This window comes from Vigna umbellata, unplaced genomic scaffold, assembly GCF_029865625.1.
Source record: "Vigna umbellata cultivar VRB3 unplaced genomic scaffold, Vumbellata_1.0 scaffold_794, whole genome shotgun sequence".
NCBI lineage: Eukaryota > Viridiplantae > Streptophyta > Magnoliopsida > Fabales > Fabaceae > Vigna > Vigna umbellata.
In genome coordinates this window covers 9,781-30,168 of record NW_028274560.1, presented here as the reverse complement: position 1 = coordinate 30,168, position 20,388 = coordinate 9,781, and the positions used below count along the sequence as shown (strand labels likewise).

At 31.0% G+C, this 20,388-nt stretch overlaps 2 protein-coding genes across 4 annotated transcripts; both read right to left on the bottom strand.

Moving 5' to 3' along the window:
* Positions 1–2,213: 2,213 nt before the first annotated feature.
* Positions 2,214–5,468, bottom strand: LOC148190545 (casein kinase II subunit beta-1-like). The gene is made up of 6 exons (XM_088102830.1): positions 4,980–5,468; positions 4,433–4,651; positions 3,871–3,980; positions 3,618–3,783; positions 2,551–2,707; positions 2,214–2,446 (listed from the first exon to the last, which is right to left on the bottom strand). The coding sequence occupies exons 1-5, from the start codon at positions 5,215–5,217 to the stop codon at positions 2,577–2,579; spliced, it is 864 nt and encodes a 287-aa protein (XP_087958956.1). The 5' UTR covers positions 5,218–5,468; the 3' UTR covers positions 2,214–2,446; positions 2,551–2,576.
* A 4,323-nt stretch (positions 5,469–9,791) lies between these two features.
* Positions 9,792–18,490, bottom strand: LOC148190544 (NAD-capped RNA hydrolase DXO1-like). Of its 3 annotated transcripts, none has more exons than XM_088102827.1 (13): positions 18,110–18,490; positions 17,264–17,511; positions 16,875–16,940; positions 16,684–16,762; positions 16,447–16,526; positions 16,329–16,352; positions 15,994–16,118; positions 10,948–11,164; positions 10,779–10,832; positions 10,628–10,674; positions 10,328–10,412; positions 9,993–10,056; positions 9,792–9,908 (listed from the first exon to the last, which is right to left on the bottom strand). In XM_088102827.1, exons 1-13 carry the CDS (start codon positions 18,447–18,449, stop codon positions 9,805–9,807), a joined length of 1,533 nt encoding a protein of 510 aa, XP_087958953.1. In that variant the 5' UTR covers positions 18,450–18,490; the 3' UTR covers positions 9,792–9,804. The 3 variants fall into 3 exon arrangements, with proteins under 3 accessions (XP_087958953.1, XP_087958952.1, XP_087958954.1); XM_088102826.1 differs by lacking the exons at positions 9,792–9,908; positions 9,993–10,056; positions 10,328–10,412; ... (1 more) ...; positions 10,779–10,832; positions 10,948–11,164 and adding exons at positions 14,045–14,372; positions 14,455–14,518; positions 14,814–14,898; ... (1 more) ...; positions 15,274–15,327; positions 15,443–15,659; XM_088102828.1 differs by lacking the exons at positions 9,792–9,908; positions 9,993–10,056; positions 10,328–10,412; ... (2 more) ...; positions 10,948–11,164; positions 16,329–16,352 and adding exons at positions 14,045–14,372; positions 14,455–14,518; positions 14,814–14,898; ... (1 more) ...; positions 15,274–15,327; positions 15,443–15,659.
* Positions 18,491–20,388: the final 1,898 nt, after the last annotated feature.

Genomic DNA, 20,388 nt, shown 5'->3' with positions numbered 1-20,388 from the left:
TTTTTGATTTTATGTATGGATTTTATTTGATAAAATTAATTTTGTTTCGGAAAAAATTAAAAAAAAGATATAAATTAGGGATTGTGTGAGATCACCATCACAAATTTTTCAGGAAAAAAATTATCAGGAAAAAAATTATCAGGAAAAAAATTATTTTATTGAGTAAAGTTATATAAAACCTTTTAATTTCAATTTTTTTTTTCACAAATAGAATTAGAAATGAGAGAGAGAGTTACGTAAGTTAAAAACAAGTAAATTAGACTAACTTTTTCTTTTTTGTGAGACAACTGTTTTGTATTTATCATAAGTGTTAACCTATATAATTAAATAAAAAAACAAATTAAATATTCAAATAATATACTAGTCTTAAAAAAATCAAAGTATCAACTATATATTAAATAATATGACAAAATAAATTATAAAATTTTTTGTTGAGGGATTACAAACTAATTACATAAACTCATCTAACTCAGAGTTAAGTAAGCTTAGGTTCAATTTGTCTATATTAAAAAAAATCAATTCAACTTCGGTCAAATTTATACTAAATCTGATTAACTCATAAGCTTAAATCTATTTAGTCACCTTTAAATGAAATACTAAATTATTATTAATATTACTAATAACAAAAATAATGTATTTGTTAACATGAAATTTTGAAATAAAATACTACTTTTTAGACTAATGTACGGTTCATGTGATGAAAATAATACGAAATAAAAGCCTTTTTCGTTAAAAACTGTTTCAAAAGTTACAGCTAAAAGTAAAACAAGAATGACAGCCATCCAAGACTTATGAAATTCCTCGGATATGCAAAAACTCTGCTTTCACGGACTCTATACTATTTTACTTGTTTTTTTTCTTCTTCTCTCTAATCTCCTTTTCTCTCACGCAAGTTTTTGTGCCTTTTTTTTATAACTATTAAAAAATATAAATTAATGACTAAACAAACTTGAAGATTTGGTAAAAAAGTTGTTAATTATCCAAGTCCATTGTTATTGTTACAACAAACTACGAAAATAAGAATCTGTCCATGAAGCGCACGGATGGGGTTCCTGCATCTAAAACCATCCATCGTTATGGTCAACAAAATTCTGTAAATATGAAACAAAATTGCTCCACTTAAAGCTACAGTTGAATTCCATGTGATAGTCGTTAATCACAACAACAAAAATATAAATAATTAATAAACTTGAAGATTTGGTCAGACTTGACCTGCGTTTTTCATTTTTGAAATTCTTGGTTGTGATCATAAAAAATTTTAAATAAAAAAATTGAGTGATTTCTAACTGACAGCCGTTAACCATGTAAACAAGAGTAGTAACTAAGTTAAAGTATTTTCACTAGGTCACGTACCTCTTAAACTACTAAAAATGTTACTAGTTGAAACTAAATTTGGTGAATTTTCTAAGCCGAAAAAAGCTTAACCCTTTTTCACTCACATACCATGCCCCAATTATCCCAAATCCATGATCCAGCCAAGGTCTTCCAGATTCATGCTATGCTTGATACTAGCTATAAATGCTTTTAGAAGTTATCTTCAAAAAATAAAACCTTTTCCATACAGTACCTTAATAAAAGTTGTTCAAACTTTTCACCTAAACATTCTCATAATCTAAATTTTACAACTAATCCTTGAACTTGAGACTAATTGAAGTAAAAATTGACAGTAATAAACCATGGTTGTGCATGTTGGACTGGAAGCTAAGGGGTAGCATGAAGCATCGTTGACAGAGTGGGTGGGGATGGTGAGTACCCAGGTTTTGGATGGATTCAGTAAAATAAAGTAAAAAAATAAGTTAAAATGTGCTGTCTGTTCAGCTAATATCCTTTGGTTTGGTCCAACTAACTCACATGTCAGTCTTTTATTTCACCTATACATAGAGTTTTGAATGATGCATGCTCAAATTATCCATATACAGTATTTCATATTTTATGTAGGTACAAAGCACGTTCGAAATAATGATGGAAGAATTCAAGAGTGTTTTTTACTCCAGAAACCAATTTTCCGTATTTAATTTTGCTTATGAAATAAAACAATTTGGTTGAAATTTCCAAAAATACTTTTCCAACATCTACCAAAACATAGCCATGATCATTATGACGTCTTAGGCGGACCCACTAAACATTATAGCAATTAAATTAAATAAAAGACTTATACGTGTGAACCCATTGAGGTCCAATCCACAAATTTTGAAAGCTTCGTAAACGTGGGAGAGAGCAAATGGAATAAAATAATATAAAATAGTTGGGTATCTGTAATCTGACACAATCATAAACAACTTTAAGTGAAACTAACCGCAAGAATACAATTTGCAATAAGCACTTAAGAGTGCATTGAAGTACCTAAGCACTTGTTCATGGAACTTGAAGCTCACTGAATTCCAAGCTGAAATTGAAACCAGCATTTGCATGACAGGTCGTCTGCAATTCTCTTTACAACATGCTCCTAAAGCAAAAACAGAAGCTCTAGATTTTACTGATTCTGAAAGCTTATGATAAGCAGCATGGCCAAAAACTACTATGAAAGACTTTAAGAAGGTAAACTCTTACTTTAATGGAAGCTTAAAATTTCAGCTTCAAGGCTTGTGAAGTTTGAAGCCAAAAACTCTTGGAACATAGCTCTGTGATGGTTTCTGTGGTTTTAGTTGTCCATAAGTCATGAGGAACAGGTGAGGAAATGTAGTTCCAAAATAAGCTCCGTCAATGTCTAAAATAGAATTAAGGATTTGAGAACAGGATAGTGTACCACCATTTAAATAAGCCACAATTATAAGTTGCAAAATATATAGAGAATAAAAGACAAGCAATCTTAGTTAAATTCACATATTTCAGGATTTAATTATCTTGTTCTGCAGATTTTATCCTGGAAACTTCTAGGATTTCAATGATTATGATAAATAACATTTTTTCAAAAGGTCCAATGGTCCCTAAACTGTCCTTACGCCTAGAGATATACTGCCACTAGACAGCTGGAAGTAAAATTGCAGAATATAACACACACACACACACATAGAGAGAGAGATGGATATATAGAGAGACAGGGGAGGGAACAATTTACTCCCAAGAAAGTTACTCCCCATTTTCACTGCTTATTTTTGGAAATCTAACGGTGAATATTAATTATTCATTAGAATCACTAGATCTAAAGAAAATGACTGGTTACAATAAGGAGTTATTCTCATGAAGTTACTCAAGGATGAACCTGGTCCCTCCCTATATAGAGACATATATTCTCAAAAAAAGAAAACAACACAGTGTTTCCAGACGTTCACCAAACACTTTCAAGATATCTAGTATCACTTGTCATCTTTTAAAGTTAAAACTCAATTCCATTATAGACCAGCTTAGTATTGCGTAGATTAGCAATGTATTCAATTGAGAGTCATCTTTTCAGAATAAGTAACAAGAATCCCAAACCTTGCTCTTATAGGTATTTGACCTTAATTAGAATGTAGTTTATGATCTACATGCAAAAACTAGACCCTAGAAAGATCAATATATGTATTTCCAGTGAAAACCAAGAGAAAAGATGCATGAGCGTTACTTCCAGAGAGATGTGGATGCATAATAAACTAAAAACCCACACAAGTTCAATAATATAATAGGGCCAAGGATACTGCCTTGATACTTGGAGCGAGGATAGTAAATGTCTTCACACCTAGGGCAGTATATTTTCACAGTACTGGATCTAGGGATGTCTGACTGACCAACTGGAATGCAAGGTTGTCCAGAGCAGTAAACTCTCGGGCATCTGCCAAAATCATAGTTCTTGTACTTGTCCAGCTGTGCAAATTCCAATATCATCAACACTACAAACCTTAACTAAAGAAGATTACATTAAGAGAGAAATTAGTGACAGAGAGGTCTAACCATTGCAGCCATTCCTTTGCTTGTCAGTATATACCGGGCATGAATCAGACCATATAGCATCTCGGCTGCTGATTCAATTAACTCATTTTGTTCCTCCGTAAACATGTCACCTACACAATCCCACCAACCCAATTTAGATTTCAAACATTCGGTCCTGTTTGCATAAACTTCTTAATAAGCACTTATAAGAGAAGGAGATTGAAACATAAAATGAATCAAGCTTTTCTCATAAGTTAAAATTAACTTATGCATAAATTAAAATCAGCTTCTGGAGAAGCTAAATAAGAAAATATTTATAAATTAAGTTATGCATAAGCTAATTTTAACACATGAAAGAAGCTTATTCATTTTACCTTCTTATTTCTTCTCAAGTGTTCATTGAGAAATTTATCCAAAACAGGGCCGAAGTACAAAAATGATCAAATACATAATCCACACTGCAGACATGCAAGTGCACAATTTAAATCACAAGGAGTTAGCATGCATTGCATAGTTTCACAAGCAAACAGAAAGAGTGATATTTTGCACTTGAAAAGTTTAAAGCATATAACCATAAGCTTACCATGGGAGGACTCAACATCCAAAATCAAATCCAGAGCATAATCGTAGTAAGGCACTTGACTGCTTAATCCGCACAGGTTGAAGTCGTCCTGGATGTAATCGTCATCAACCTCGCAAAAGAACTCGTTTCCTCTCAAATTGCAGAACCACGAGATCCAAGACGTGTCATCTCCATCGGAACCGCTAACATCAGACTCCTCGCTGTCTGTTTCAGACTCTTCTGCATCCAATAAAGCATGTAAAACAAAGTCAGCTCAATATTCACTCTACGTCAACTTTACCTCTCTAAACTTTTCCTCCAATTAATATCACCGTGTTTTACCCCCTTCCACGTCTCAAAAACCCTACCGGAATCTAATTCAGCGTCTCTACACTATTCGAGCAATAAAAAACAGTAAAAACAAAGTCAGGAGTTCTACAAAACGCTTATTAACATAACCCTAAGTCCGTGTAAAGATACGGCCAGCTCCGAAAAGGATTAGGATTCGGTTGGCGAGATTGGCATCGAAAAGAGATCAGATCGTAAGAGAAAAGGAGAAATCTCGAACCGTCAGAAGCATTGGAATTCTTGGAGATAGGGGCGGTGACGGAGGCGGAGCGGGAGTCCTTGGCGGCGGCGGCGGCTAAGAGAGAAGAGGAGGACGAGCGGTCCTTGCCGTTGATGCCGGCGGCTCTGGATGTGGACGGCGAGGATCGTTCGAGCTGTTTATCGAGGACGTCGTTGATTCGCTTCCGATCAGCGGAAGTTACCTCCGATTTGGATCCCACTCCTCGCTCTCTGTACATAACGAACGCCGGTGCTGTCTTCCTCTCCGCGATTCGATTTGATTCTGTTCGGTACGATTGTCACCCAATCATAACAACGTTACTGAAACGACGTCGTAGTGGCTCGTGTTGCAGGAAGCTAGGGTTTTGAGGTTGAGTTTCAGGGAGAGGGATGCAATTTTCAATTTACAGACGCAAACAATGATTCCCCGTTTCGGTTCGTTTCTATTCCTTCCAAATATTTTTCTTTTTTTCTTTTCTACATTTAGTGCTTTTCTTTCGGGCAAGATATTTTTCATTCTTCAAGCTATTTTCTTTTTATCATAATAATCCTAAAAAATCAATAAATAAAAAGTTCAAAAATAAAATTATTTCCTCTCAAAATAAAATTAGATAAGTTAAAAACACAGTCTGATGATTAAATTATTTCGCTAAAAAAAGTTTTGATAAGAAAAAAAAAGTTCACATTATATCTCACACTGATGTTAAAACTGAATTAGGGTAAAATGTTGTTTTTTTTTTCATTAGATTCGACAATTAGTTTCTACCAAATAAGAATATTTAAGCAAATTTCAAATCGTAACTTATTTTGTTATTTACTTCATAATTTAAGACTGTATTATTATTTTATGCAAATGCATTTTTTGCATTTTCTGTTTTTTTCTTTATGTATTTTATTTAGTGTAAAAAAGTAATTTCATTTAAACGAGACCTTTGCCCTCTGCCGCATAGTCGCATTCGATTATTTTAAGTCAAACAGATTCATCAAAGATAATATCTTATATTCTAAAAGGGTAATAAGTCTTTAGTTTTAATTCTCTATTTTATTATTTAATTAAAAAACAAAATAATAATTCATTTAAATAATATATGAAATATGTGGATGTATTTTGAATATAATAAAGTTGCAAATGGGATATTAGTGACATAGCGCCAGCTTTAGCAAGAAGGAAAATTTTAACTTTGATGAACACTGATTTAGCTGTTCCATTGTTGTTTTTTCATCCAAACTACTCTTCTTATTGGTTTCATCAAACTTTCATTCCATGTCTCCTAAGGTCTCAACAAGACACCACCCAGTTGTCTTTATATATTTTTTATTTATTTATTTTTCTCTCTTGTTCAGGATATTTTGTTTTTTTCTAAACACACACAGAAGCCAAAATATAAGAAAAAAACAAAATACCTCTTTTAAGAGTTAAGGTAGACAGTGATGAATTTTTGTAATCAATTTTCGCTTACCTTAGCACCTTCCTAAGAAAATTAAAAAAATAAGATATAATTTTTTTTTATTTTATATGAATATCTATGGATTTTTATTAGTTTTTGTCATTGTAATCTTTTAAAAGAAATTAGTAAGCCTTGCTATTAACCAATGGCTTACGGTATATGAGAAAATGATTTTGCTTGTAATCGTTGCTGGAGTACATTAATGAAAAGATTCTGAATTTTTCATATTCACATTATTGGACTGAAGTATCCCACTTCAGGGGACTATTAAAATGATATTTGATATTACATAATTAAATAAATGAATTATAAAATCATTTACAAAACCTTCTGACGTTCTGCAGAAATTAACAATACATAGATAGATAGATATAATCTTCAACAATTAAAAAAAACATTATGTTTTTAACATGATTTGAGGCTAATAAAAGTTATTACGAAGGAATAAATTTGATTTATTCTTAATTTCCAACTAAGAAACAAAAACAATGGAAACCCAGGAAGCAATGGTACATTATTAGTAAACTTAATTTTATTCCTTCAAAAGGGTTATATTAGTGAACAAAATTTCGAAATATATAAAGAAGCTTGTAATGTTTTTGGATTATTGACAAATAATAAGAAATTTATTGATGAAATCAAATAAGCAAGTGAATTTGCTTCTGAAAATGAACTTAGAAGATTAATTGTTGCTTTGTTGAGTATGAACCCAACGTCCAAACTAGAATGATATAATTAATTTTAAATTAATCATATCATTCTAAATTATTTTATTTAACACCATTATTTGTGTAGATCTTCAAATTGAGGATCTGAACTTAAAAACTTTTGTCTTATGCAAATTCAAGAATTGTTGATGTCAAATGATAAAGCTTTGAAAAATACTTGTTTATCTTAACCTAAACTTTTAAATGTGCTTGTAATCCAAAATTTAGTGTTTTTTTAATTTTGGATTGCATTTTAAATTTTAAAAAAAGAAACAATTCTCGATATCATTTTGTTTTGCAAAGATAATTCATAAGGACTTTACCTCTCAAGTTCAATATATTGTTGTTTGCAGAATAAAAACAAAAAAATAATTGAAAATTCTAATTTTAAAGATAGATAAAAATGTATGTACAACAACTAAAAATATTATCTATTTGAAACTCTTTAAAAATATCAAACTCACAACATTTACAATACAAAAAGATATACACATTCTTCATAATCTAAGTTTTGTTTCTATTATAAGATTGTTTATCAAAATTACTACTTTGTAGGTTAATTGTAGATGAAAACTTTTGATATAAGCATTTATAATGAACAAAATCCTTCTTATATAAATATAAAATTTTAAAATAATGCAAAAATTACGAACTAATTTAATTCTTATAAACATTGATATTTGACACTTTTATCTATATTATAATTTTGACATACATGAATGATAATTATATAATTTTATTATTAAAATATAATATGTTTTTTGGTTTATCTGTATTCGTGCAGGGATCTAAAAACAAACTAGTTGATATTACATAGTTAAATAAATGTATATTAAAATCACTTTCAAAACTTTCAGATTTGTGAGGATTAAAAATCTTGAAGAGAAATTAACAATATAAATATACAGAGAGAGATTAAAGTCCTGAATATGGAAGAACAACATAACTTATCACTTTGAGAAAGAAATTCTAATGAAATTCTGTAACCTGGCATTTCAAAACTTTTATAGCAATTCAGCTGTCATTTCATTAATATGTTTACATCTTTTAAAAAATTCAAACATATTAAATTTTATACCTGTTTTTCTTAATTGATAACAACTAGATTTTTTTTTTTAATTTACTCTCATCATAATTATTTTTTACTAATATTAATTAGAATTTACACTTTTAATAGGACTTTCGAAATTTGGTAAAGTTAAAAAAAAAAATCATACTCAAGATTGATAAAACACTGGCCAATTAACAACAAAATAATAACAACTAACTTTAGAGAAAAAGATAACGGTAGTAATGTTGAATAAAAATATCCGTGCAATCCTCAAATAAATATAACAAAATCAAATATCGTCTATTTTTTTTTTAAAAAACATTTATCAAAACAATAGTTAGTTCATATTTGTTTCTTGGTCAATATTGACCACTAAATAACCCTAATTTACATGGTTTTAAAATAATCCAAACAATTTCAATTATATTAATAAAAGTCTTACAAATATCAGCAAAGAATGGAATTATAAGCATGGCTTGATTAAAAAAGCTCTGGCTGATATTGTTGGGAAATATAAAACCAATTTAGATAGATTAGAAAAATAAATTTAATCGACATTTTGGAAAACAAAATTGTCAGTATCTCAGTTAAAATAAACTACAACTAAAACCATGAGCATAGTAAAAAACTAATAATCAATAAGAGAAATAAATGAGTATAAACTAGTTTTCAAATTTGATTTAAAAAAATAAAATTATCTAATTGAACTAAAGGTACTGCTTATAAAATTTTAAAGGGTTAAATATGTTTTTAGTCCCTAAACTATTGGTCGTTTCTGGTTTTCGTCCCTCTTTCAAAATAAGGTACAAATTTGGTCCTCATTTTTTCGAAACTCTAGTTTTAGCCCTCGAAACTTTGGTTTTAGTTCTCGAAAAGAATGATGACCAAATTGTACCTTATTTTGAAAGAGGGACGAAAACCAGAAATGGCCAATAGTTTAGGGATTAAAAACATATTTAATCCAATTTTAAAATTTGAAGTTCTTTTAGGAATTACTTAGCTAAACGCTATATTTTGTCGTCATAAAACACTAAATTTTCTATAAATATTCCTCAATCAAACTCTAAATGGTGCATAAATCTGTCTTCTTGATGGAAACCTACGTCGCCTCTATGTCCATTCCGTAAAAGTAGATCTGGAAGAATATTAGATTCAGCTGAGTGGCAATAATGGCCATTTCTTCTTAGATTTTCAAAATTTCAACATGTATTTTCACAAAATTTTATATTCCAAAATATATAATGTAAAATACAATTTTTTTATATTTCAGATAGTATATTTCTAAATACAAAATAAAAATATATTTTAAGTTATATAATTCAGATTATATTTGTATGCTGAATTATACAAATGTACGTTGTCTATGCAGTTCGCGTTCTCCAATATCTAGCTCTTAAAAGTAAACTTCAAGCGAACGTTTTTTGCTATAAGTTTAGAAAATGGAAGAGTACAAAGCTGGGAACAATAAAATGAAAAACTATAATCCAACTAAGCAAGGTCAAACACAATATTTCAGCAAAATTCTATAAAGTTGTGAATGCAATTGTCAGCACTCAGAGGGTAACCCTATATACTAAGAAGGTTCGTGAAATGATCAAAGTTGCTAAGCTCTTAAAATTTTCACAACAGCTCCAAATGACTAGTAATTACATCTGGGCAGGACTGGGCCCGCAGAAGCTCCAGACGGTTGAAAGGTCGAGCAAACTTCAAAATGTAATCTTCACCTGAAAACCAAAAATACACATGAAATAAAAGCAGTTGGCCATTACTTCAACAAAACAAAAACAGAGAGCACGTATACTATTCACCTTCTTTTACTGTTCCATAGAGCCAGCCTAATACCTCATCTGCAAAAGCCAAGCAGACTCCTCCCTGCCAACAGATTTTATTAATTATGATGAAAAGGAAAGTGAATACACTTCAGAACTTACAGATATAAATGATTTAATCCTCCTTAATTAGCTATGCAACGATTAATTGCACGTATAAGAATGTACTTTCACCATTGATGTGAGAGAAGGAAAAAACAACTGGAGCGCTCTCCATGACCGACAGGGTGTTCTTACTGCAGTTTTAATTAACTAACGATGCAGTATCAAGCCACATAAAATATTAGCCCCCTTGCATCCTATAGCAGTTATACCTGCCAGTAGTTCTTCATTTCTACTCTCTGAGTTATATCTTTGGTTCCAATTCTTTCTGTCCGAACAAGACGACCTGCATCGTCCCTGTACCACATTTAAAATAAACAATATAAACACACTAATGTAGAAAACACTAGCAGTATGAGTTTTCAGTTGTCATGCATGCAAGATGTAAGAACAAAACGTTAAAATAAGCAGAAATCAATCTCTCCAAACCTAGTTGAATTGAGTAACTTTCCCACACAATGTTGGAGAAAATCAAAGATTTTATAATGGTATGAAGCAGAAACAACAGTTACCTAAATCCTATGACAATATATGGAACACCTGCCAGAAATGACTGAATCTGCAAGCACAAACAGAGTCTTGTGGAATATATCATAAAAATTGAAAATGGAACACGTGGAGATGAAAAACTAATGAATTGGTTTCAAAATATAGGAAATGTACCCAAAACTTCAACAGTTTTTTTCTCTCGAATCTTTCCTCAGTATGATAATTCAACTGGATCATAAAAATGACATTCCCATATTATTAAGCAAAGAGAAATGTTTTATTAGAAAAGAAAAATAAGAGCTAAAATTGAAATATAACACAAGACAGCCAGAACTCTATGAACCTCACAACTAGTCTTTAACTCCACATAGAATCTCTTTCCGTCATTAGTCGAATCACAGCAATCAATCTCAGCACCCATTAAGATGCGATGAGCTCCTAATTTTGTCTTAATCACAGAACAGAATTCAACATTGGCATCAACATGATGTATCCCTTCTCCGTCTGCTCTTGTAGGATCTTCAGTGGCGAGGCTTTCAAAACAATATCCTACATAACATCTAATTGCCAAACGCATTAAGTCTAAGGCTTATCCCAATAAATCAAAGCGAAAGTGGGGGAGAAAATTTTTTAATTTGTATACTAGTTAAAGCTAGAGCAGTAGAAAGCAACAAATCATATTTTTTACAATATAAGGCATTATTAACAAAATTCTTTTCGTTTTCCCTAACATCTACTCTTTTTTAAGCACCTGTTAAGAAAAATGTGAACCACATAAATAATAACACTTTTCAATTCATTGAGGTTACTTTTCGTTCAACTTTGACAACCTTTAAATAGGTGTAAACAGGGTCTTGGAACAAGTACATAACGAACGCCTGTGCTGTCTTCCAGAATTCGTCCTCCTCAAGCAAGGTTTTGAGCCAAAAAGAAGACGAAGTTAGGGAGCTAATAAGGATGATTAGAGGGAGCTCATGAGACGTTGCTGTCTTGGAATAAGACACGACTGTTCAAATATTTTGACAGTATAACCTTTTAAATTCTCAAATTGATTTTACACAAAGTAGACCAAAACCCTTCAAATTCTTTACTTTTAGACTCCCATGCAATTCAGTTTCTTTATTTTCAGAGTGTCATGCAATTCATTTTAGTAAAAGTTTATTCACTTAGAAAATTATACATTATCATTACCTTTCTAAGAAAACTTTTTTAGCAAGAGTTTGTCATGTGGTCATTCATTCATTGTGTCCTGTAATGGGACACCTTCTATCAAATTTATAAATCATACATTACTTAATTCTTAATATAAAATCTAAAAAAGAATATCATACTAGGTTTAGATTTATTTTATGATGGTCCTAGAGAAAGTATTTTGTTTCATTTTTCAAAACAACTCTAACTCTTCTGGAATGTGTTTAGGTCATGGATAGGATGTATGTTATCACTTTCTCTGTGATTTAATTTGATTCAATTCAATGCAATTGTCACTTAATTATAACAACATTACGACACCGTGGCTAGTGTTGCAGGAAGCTAGAGTTTTGAGGTTAAGTTTTAAGGAGAGGGATGCAATTTTAAATTTTGAGACTCAAACAATGATTTCCTGTTTCGATTCATTTCTATTCCTTCCAAATAATTTTCTTTTCTAGATTTAATGATTTTCTTTTGGGCAAGATATTTTTCATTCTTGAAGGTATTTTCTTTTTATCATAATAATCATAAAACATAAATAAATAAAAAAATTTAAAATTATATTATTTTGCTAAATTGAAGTAGATCACGCCTTTCCTCTTTAAATAAAATTAGATAATAAAAACACCAAGTCTAATGATAAAAAAATTTCGCTAAAAGAAGTTTTGAAAAAGAAAAAAAAAGTCACATTATATCTCACACGGATATTAAGACTGAATTAGGGTAAAATGGTGTTTTTATTCATTAGATCCGATAATAGGCCTAGTTTCTACCTAATAGGAATATTTAAGCATGAAAACATTTTTGAAACAATGTTTCACAAAAAGGAAGATTCTTTTTTGGGTATGATATGGTGAAAAAGGTAAAACTTTCATGTGGTGAATACTCAACTCTTGTGAGATGCAAGAGAATGATTGATTTAAATGTAGCTTCGAGTGAGACTGCATACTTATTACTTCCTAATGGGAAAACAACACATTATAGATTTTGCATTCCAATCTTGATAAATTAGGAATCAACTTGGAACAGCACTCAAGGTAGTCTTCGTGCTAAACTCCTGATAGAAACAAAATTGATTGTATGGGATTAGACATCCATAATGAATAAACTATGCTTTAGAGAATTTGATAGAACACTGAGGGACATTATGAAAAATTCAACCAAAGATCAACATTTTTGGGGTAAAGTGATTGTTTTAGAAGATTTTAATAAATTTTACCCGTGGTAAAAAAAGGAGCTAAATATGATGTCATCAAATCAATAATAAACTATTGTGAGTTATAGAAATATTGCAAAGTCGTCAAACTTTCTAAAAACATGAAATTAAATGCTGTCACAAACGAAACTACAACAGATATCAAAGAATTTACTAATTGGATATTAAAAATTGGAGATGGAAATATGAATTTAAATGAAAGTGATGAAGGCATTCTTGAAATACAAACAAATCTTCTAATTCAAATTAGTGAATCATCTTTACTATCACTAGTCCAATTTTTCTATCCTGAATTTGTGAAATACAAACAAATCTTCTAATTCAAATTAGTGAATCAACTTTACTATCATTAGTCCAATTTTTCTATCTGAATTTGTGATGAATATGGTGTCTCTAAATTTTTTATTAATGGAACAATTCTAGGTCTAATGATTTAATCTGTAGAGTAGGTTAATGATTCAATGTTGTCTTTGATAAATGACAAGAAAATTACTTATTTACGTTCAGACACACATTGCCAATAAGTTGAGGACCAACAAATTCAAGCTGGTGGTTTACATTAGAATTCTTGAATGATATCAAATGTTTAGGATATCAAATCATCGATCGAAGTTGCAAGAATGTGTTCCAATTATGTTTCTAAGAAACATTAATAAAGCAAAAGGTCTTTGTAATTACACAAGGTTGCAAGTTAATCACTTAGTCAAAATGTGATTTCTGCTACCCTGATTCAAAACTTAGTGTTTTCCAATAAAAGGAGATTTGGAAGAATTTAAATTCAGCTGAGTGGCAATAATGACCATTTCTTCTTAGATTTTCATAATTTCAACCTGTTTTTTCAAAAAAATTTATATTCCAAAATACAAAATAAAAATAAATATTTTAAGTTATATAATTCAGAATATATTTGTATGCTGAATTATATAAATGTGTTGTCTATGTAGTTAGTGTTTTCTAATGTTAGCTCTTAAAAGAAAACTTAAGCGAACGTTTTTTCCGACAAGTTTAGAAAGCGGAAGAGCACAAAGCCGAGAACAGTAAAATGAAAAACTATATTCTAACTAAGCAAGGCCATACACAATATTTCAGCAAAATTCTATAAAATTGTGAATGCAATTGTCAGCACTCACAGAGGGTAACCCTATATACTAAAAAGGTTCGTGAAATGATCAAAGTTGCCGGGAAAACACCAGACTTGATTCCCCTTACTTCGCGTACCGGATTGTTTAAAAGATAACAGCTAAGGTCTCAAAATTTTCACAACAGCTCCAAATGACTTGCAATTACATCTGGGCAGGACTGGGCTTGCAGAAGCTCCAGACGGTTGAAAGGTGGAGCAAATTGCAAAATGTAATCTTCATCTGAAACAAAAATACACACGAAATAAAAGCAATCGGTCACTACTTCAACAAAACAAAAACAGAGAGCGCGTATACTACTCACCTTCTTTTACTGTTCCATAGAGCCAGCATAATACCTCATCTGCAAAAGCCAAGCAGACTCCTCCCTGCCAACAGATTTTGTTAATTATCATGAAAAGCAAAGTGATCACACTTCAGAACTTACAGATATAAATGTGATTTTATCCTCCTAAGATGATATTGAACGATCCTTAATTAGCTATGCAACGATTAATTGCACTTATAAGTATGTACTTTTTATCATTGATGTGAGAGAAGGAAATAACATCTGGAGCGTTCTCCATGACCCACAGGGTGTGCTTACTGCAGTTTTAATTAACTAATGATGCAGTATCAAGCCACATAAAAGATTAGCCACCTTTCACCCTACAGCAGTTATACCTGCCAGTAGTTCTTCATTTTTACTCTCTGAGTTATATCTTTGGTTCTAAGTCTTTCTGTCCGAACAAGACGACCTGCATCGTCCCTGTAACACAGTGAAAATAAACAATATAAACACACTAAAGTAGAAACCACTAGCAGTATGAGTTTTCAGTTGTCATGCATGCCAGATGTAAGAACAGAACGTTAAAATGAGCAGAAATCAATGTTTCCAAACCTAGTTGAATTGAGTAACTTTCCCACACCATGTTAAAAGAAAATCAAAGATTTTGTAATGATATGAAGCAGAAACAACAGTTACCTAAATCCTATGACAATATATGGAACACCCGCCAGAAATGACTGGATCTGCAAGCACAAACAGAGTCATGTTGAATATATCATAAAAATTGAAAAGGGAACACATGGAGATGAAAAACAAATGATAGCTCAACTGGATCATAAAATATAGGAAATTTACCCAAAACTTCAGCAGTTTTTCTCTCTCAAATCTTTCCTCAGTATGATAATTCAACTGGATCATAAAAATGACAGTCTCATATTATTAAGCCAACATAAATGTGTTATTAGAAAAGAAAAATAAGAGCCAAAATTGAAATATAACACAAGACAGCCAGAACTATATGAACCTCACAACTAGTCTTCAACTCCACATAGAATCTCTTTCCGTCATTAGTTGAATCACAGCAATCCATCTCAGCACCCATTAAGATGCGGTGAGCTCCTAATTTTGTCTTAATCACAGAACAGAATTCAACATTGGCATCAACATGATGTATCCCTTCTCCATCTGCTCTTCTAGGATCTTCAGTGGCGAGGCTCTCAAAACAATATCCTACATAACATCTAATTTCCAAACTCATTAAGTTTAAGGCTTATCTCAATAAAATAAAATAAAAAAATGGGGGAGAAAATTTTTAATTTGTATATTAGTTAAAGCTTGAGCAGTAGAAAGCAACAAATCATATTTTTTTACAATATATGGCATTAATTACAATATAAGGCACTATTAGCAAAATTCTTTTCATTTTCCCTAACATCTACTCTTTTTTGTTATATTGATTACTGCTCTTTAGCACAGTCAACATACCCAAATAATCTGCCTTGATTGCCGCTCTGTTGATTAAATCAAATATTTACAGATCCAAGAATCAAGAAATTCAAAGGTAGGTGAGCCTACCTCCTACGATCTAAATCACTTTGCGGTCTTTCTGGTAGCTTATGCACATCAAGATAGACAACCCCATTCCTTTTGTGCACTCCCATTTCCCAAGGCTCATGACGGATATAAGCTGTTGCCAGTATCTGCTGGGACAAAAGTAATTGGTTAATATGAGGCAATCACAGTACCACAACCAGAATTTGTGTCTGACTTCGTGAGCTTGAGAAAACCCAAGGCGATACCAAAAAAATGTTCAACTAAGGTTATCACGAATTGGGTTAGAGTTTTCTAAAAATCAAAGATCAGAGAAGATTCTGACCAAAAAGCAAACCAATTCAAAATGTATAAATTACCTTGTTAAGATTGTTACGGAATGTCTGCAAAGATAAAACAAGAGTGATGCCCAATGATCAGAAATTAGTTTAGTAATATAAAATGTTTTCAAAATATAGGTCATAATATATATCTTACCACAAAATGAATGTTTTGAAGAGGAATATTTTTGTCTCTAATGCAAGCAAGAAGATCACCAAAGCCCTCTGAGCCTATGTCTGCTTTACAAATTAACAGAACAAAAGTATTGGTAACATAAATAGTGGTGTACAACTGGACATTGTTTCTCGTGCACAAATCGTCCAAGTAGTAGCATTCCATAATCCAACTAAATTCACAAACCAGAAGATTAGATTAATAGACAGATTCACGTGCCTTTTTTGGGAATGAATGTATCATAACCTTCATTCAAATCAGCTCCAACATCCTCAGTAATATGGCGCTTAAAAAGTCTCTAAATAAACAGGAAAAAGAAAGCACTTAAATGAGCATAATACCATGACAAAGTATTGTAAAGAGAACGAAACAAAAAGCAATAAATTAATTGAAGATATCAAACAGCTCACCAAACTACGGTCATCGAAGTGTACTTCTCCGCCTTCTACACGACTATAGCAGGCAACTTCACAAGGCTACCAGAATAATCAAGAAATCATAATGCCGTAATCAGAACTGATAAATCCAAAAAGGCAATTTATAACATAACACTAACCGATGAGTCAAGAAACCACCACAGGTAAAAAAACAGTAGCTTCAATAATCAGAGTAATTTGTTTCTAAAATACAACCAATAATTTATTTTCCTTGACTCACCAGTTTAAACATAATAAGTAAAGTTTAATATTGACACATAAAATTCTATCTTCGTGGTAATTTCTCAAATTCTCAAAGCAAATTGAACAATCAATTGCTTGATGTAGCAGCAGTTAAATATAGCAAAATAGGATTCCCCTACCTCCTGAAAAGCAATGCACTTTCTTGACAGAGTTTCTTCACTTTTTGAAAGCTTCAACTCAGAGACAAAGCGCTCATCATGGCGACCATTCTGAAACCTATTTCCGTATCCAAAATTCTGCCTCTGAGGATAAGGTCCAGGTCGAGGAAGAAGGCCAGCTCCTCTATCATTTTGATACCCTTGCTGCCAACGACCACGGCCAAACCCCCCTCTACCCTGGTTATTTGCATTGCGGGTGGCAGGCAATACTGCCAGAGAAAATCACATCTTGCCATAAAACGAATTAAGAAATAAAATCAACAATGATATTTTCTTTAATTCTTCAACATGTTTAACTTCTGCGAAAAAACAGAAGCACCGTTGTGGGACGAATACCTAAATTTGCTGGCAACAAACAATCAAACCTTTTTATATTAAGTAGGGCTGACTAGAAAGTCAAACCACAAACAATGATTTATAGTGAATCATTTCAGATTTACACACAAACATTAACCTCTAAATCATCCCTAATGATTTCGCTCATAATTTTTCTCGGTCTCCCTCAACCTCTAGTAATAGGATTGTCCTACGCCTCATTCACTCTATATTTTTCTACTCCTTTTCTCTATACGTGCCCGAACCACATAAGCTACCCGAATTTTCACTATAATAGATTCTTTTACAAGTAATACATGCTATGTTTTTTCCTATCAGGTATAGTAATTCATGATCGCATATCATGATTCGTTCACACGGAGCAACAAGACTAGCACTCACTAATTAATTATCCAATCCATAAATCACGAAAAAGTAGCAAAACAATTGTTCAGCGCATGCTTCAACCGAAAAGAGAGAAAGAGAATTTACCAGGAATAGGATAAGGACTTTTGGCGAGGGTTTTACAGTAATCTTCGTTATCGGAGTCGAACAGATCTTTGTCTTCATAGTCGTGAGGGTGATCGTCGCCGTCCTTAGTGCTGTCTACGACGTCTCCATTCTCCTCGTCATCTTCGGCTCCGCTGCTGCCGCTGCCGCTGGCGGAGGAGGAGTCCGCGGCGCCCTCGCTGGATTTCGAGGAAGAGGCCGAAGACGACGAGGCTGAGGAAGAGGAAGCGGCGGTGGAGGAGGAAGTGGAAGCGGGGGAGGAGTGGGACCCATTGTCATTGTCGGAATCTTCGCCGAATAGGTCCTTCTCCGTGAAATCCATTGAGCACGCTTTTCGCGTTTCAGTGGGATGCAATGCTCATCAAGCATTCTTCGTTTCTAGTTTTTCTCTCTTTTATTTGGGCCACAGCTTACAACTCCGTCGCAGTAATTGCTTTTTGCACCCATCATCTTAAAATTACAAATTGCCCCTTTCGTTTTTTTAATTATAAAATTTGAAAACATATTCCAGAATGTATTTTCTTATCCATAAATATATTACATCTCTGAGTTACATTCCTAAAATGTATCTTCTAAATTCTAAAAGTTTATTTTAAACTATATAATCTAAATTATATTTTTAAATCTATAAATATTCTGAATTATACAACTAAAAATATGCATATAAAATTTAGAATATGATTGTTAATTTTAGGATTAAATATGTTTTTTTAATTTAAGTAAAAATTGTAATTAATTATTTTTTAAAATTTTTGATTAATTTAATCTTTAGGACTTAGTTATTTAATTTTTTAATTAAATTGTTAAATTTATTTGATGTTTCAAATATATTTTTGAATTTATATTAAAAAAATTATATTTCAAACATCAAATAAACTTATTAAAATTTGGTTACATATTTATAAAATTAAAAAACTAAATTGGATAACTTTTTTAAAAATGAACTAGTTTTAATTTTACTTAAAATTAAAAAAAATATTTAATCCTTAATTTTATATAATTTAGAATAAAATTTTTAATTGTGAAATTTGAAATTTTTAAAAAATAATTTGCTGTTATTAAAAGATGCGTAAAAGTAATTATGAAAGTGACAAAAGCAATTTCCTATCCAATATTTACACAGGGACAATTGAGAATTATCAATAAAATAAAACCAGTAATAATTGATTATGAAATCATTCAATCAGAATTTGTGGTGCATGTAATTTTATAAGAGTTGGGATGAATGACATATTTGGTAGTTTTCTTCTCTACTGTAGATTTTTGTTTTTGAGTAATTAAGTTTGTTTGAGTTCAAACACTTGTTCAACAAATTAAACAGCATTCCATCAATAGTTAATTATAATATCCACATAATCTAAGGATTTTAATGAAACTAATAGTTTTAAATTGTTAACTGATCTATGGTTAATTACTTAAATTGATCACTGTTATAACTTTGAAATGTTTATTTATCTATTTAATTATTATTCTCGAAATTTAACATTAATTAAAAATTTATAATCCATACATAATCTTAATCTTAGAGTAATTTTATATTATATGTATTTAATTGATTATGATGTAAAAACAGAAAAAGGTATAATATAAAAAGTATGTACGGGAAGAATCGTCTCATTTCTTTTACAAAACATAGAAAGTCTATTAATTATGTCACTGAAAACCAGTTCAACAAAAACGTTGGCTTTCAAACTTCACAAACTAAGAAGAAAGTAAAGAAATACACTTAAATTCAATTGACCTGAAATAAAAAAACAGAGTGCTTATTAATAATGTGAAATTAAAAAAAAAACGACATTGAGAAATTCCATAATTATTTCAAAAGGTTGAGATAATAAAATTTAGTTCATGTTTTTATATCATAAATACTTTAATAGATACTAAATAGTTTCTTATTAAAAAAAACTACATTATATAATGGATGATAGAAACGGACAGAGTATAACTAATTTTAAATAAAATAATTAAAAAAATCATAAGATACCTTTATTATAAACTATATAAAAACATTAGAAAACTACAATGTAATGTTTAAGTCAGTATTTTGGTTATTATTATCGTTATCTGTTCATGTTTATAATAAGACATAATTACCATACAAATCAGAACATACATAACAAGTATATTACTATAACTTATATAACATTTAAAGCAAGTGAAACACAAAATATATAATTTTATCATTACCTCATTAAAATATAATATTAGAATTTTTTTTCTTATTAAAAGTTCATAAACTCCATATATAAATGTAATAAACG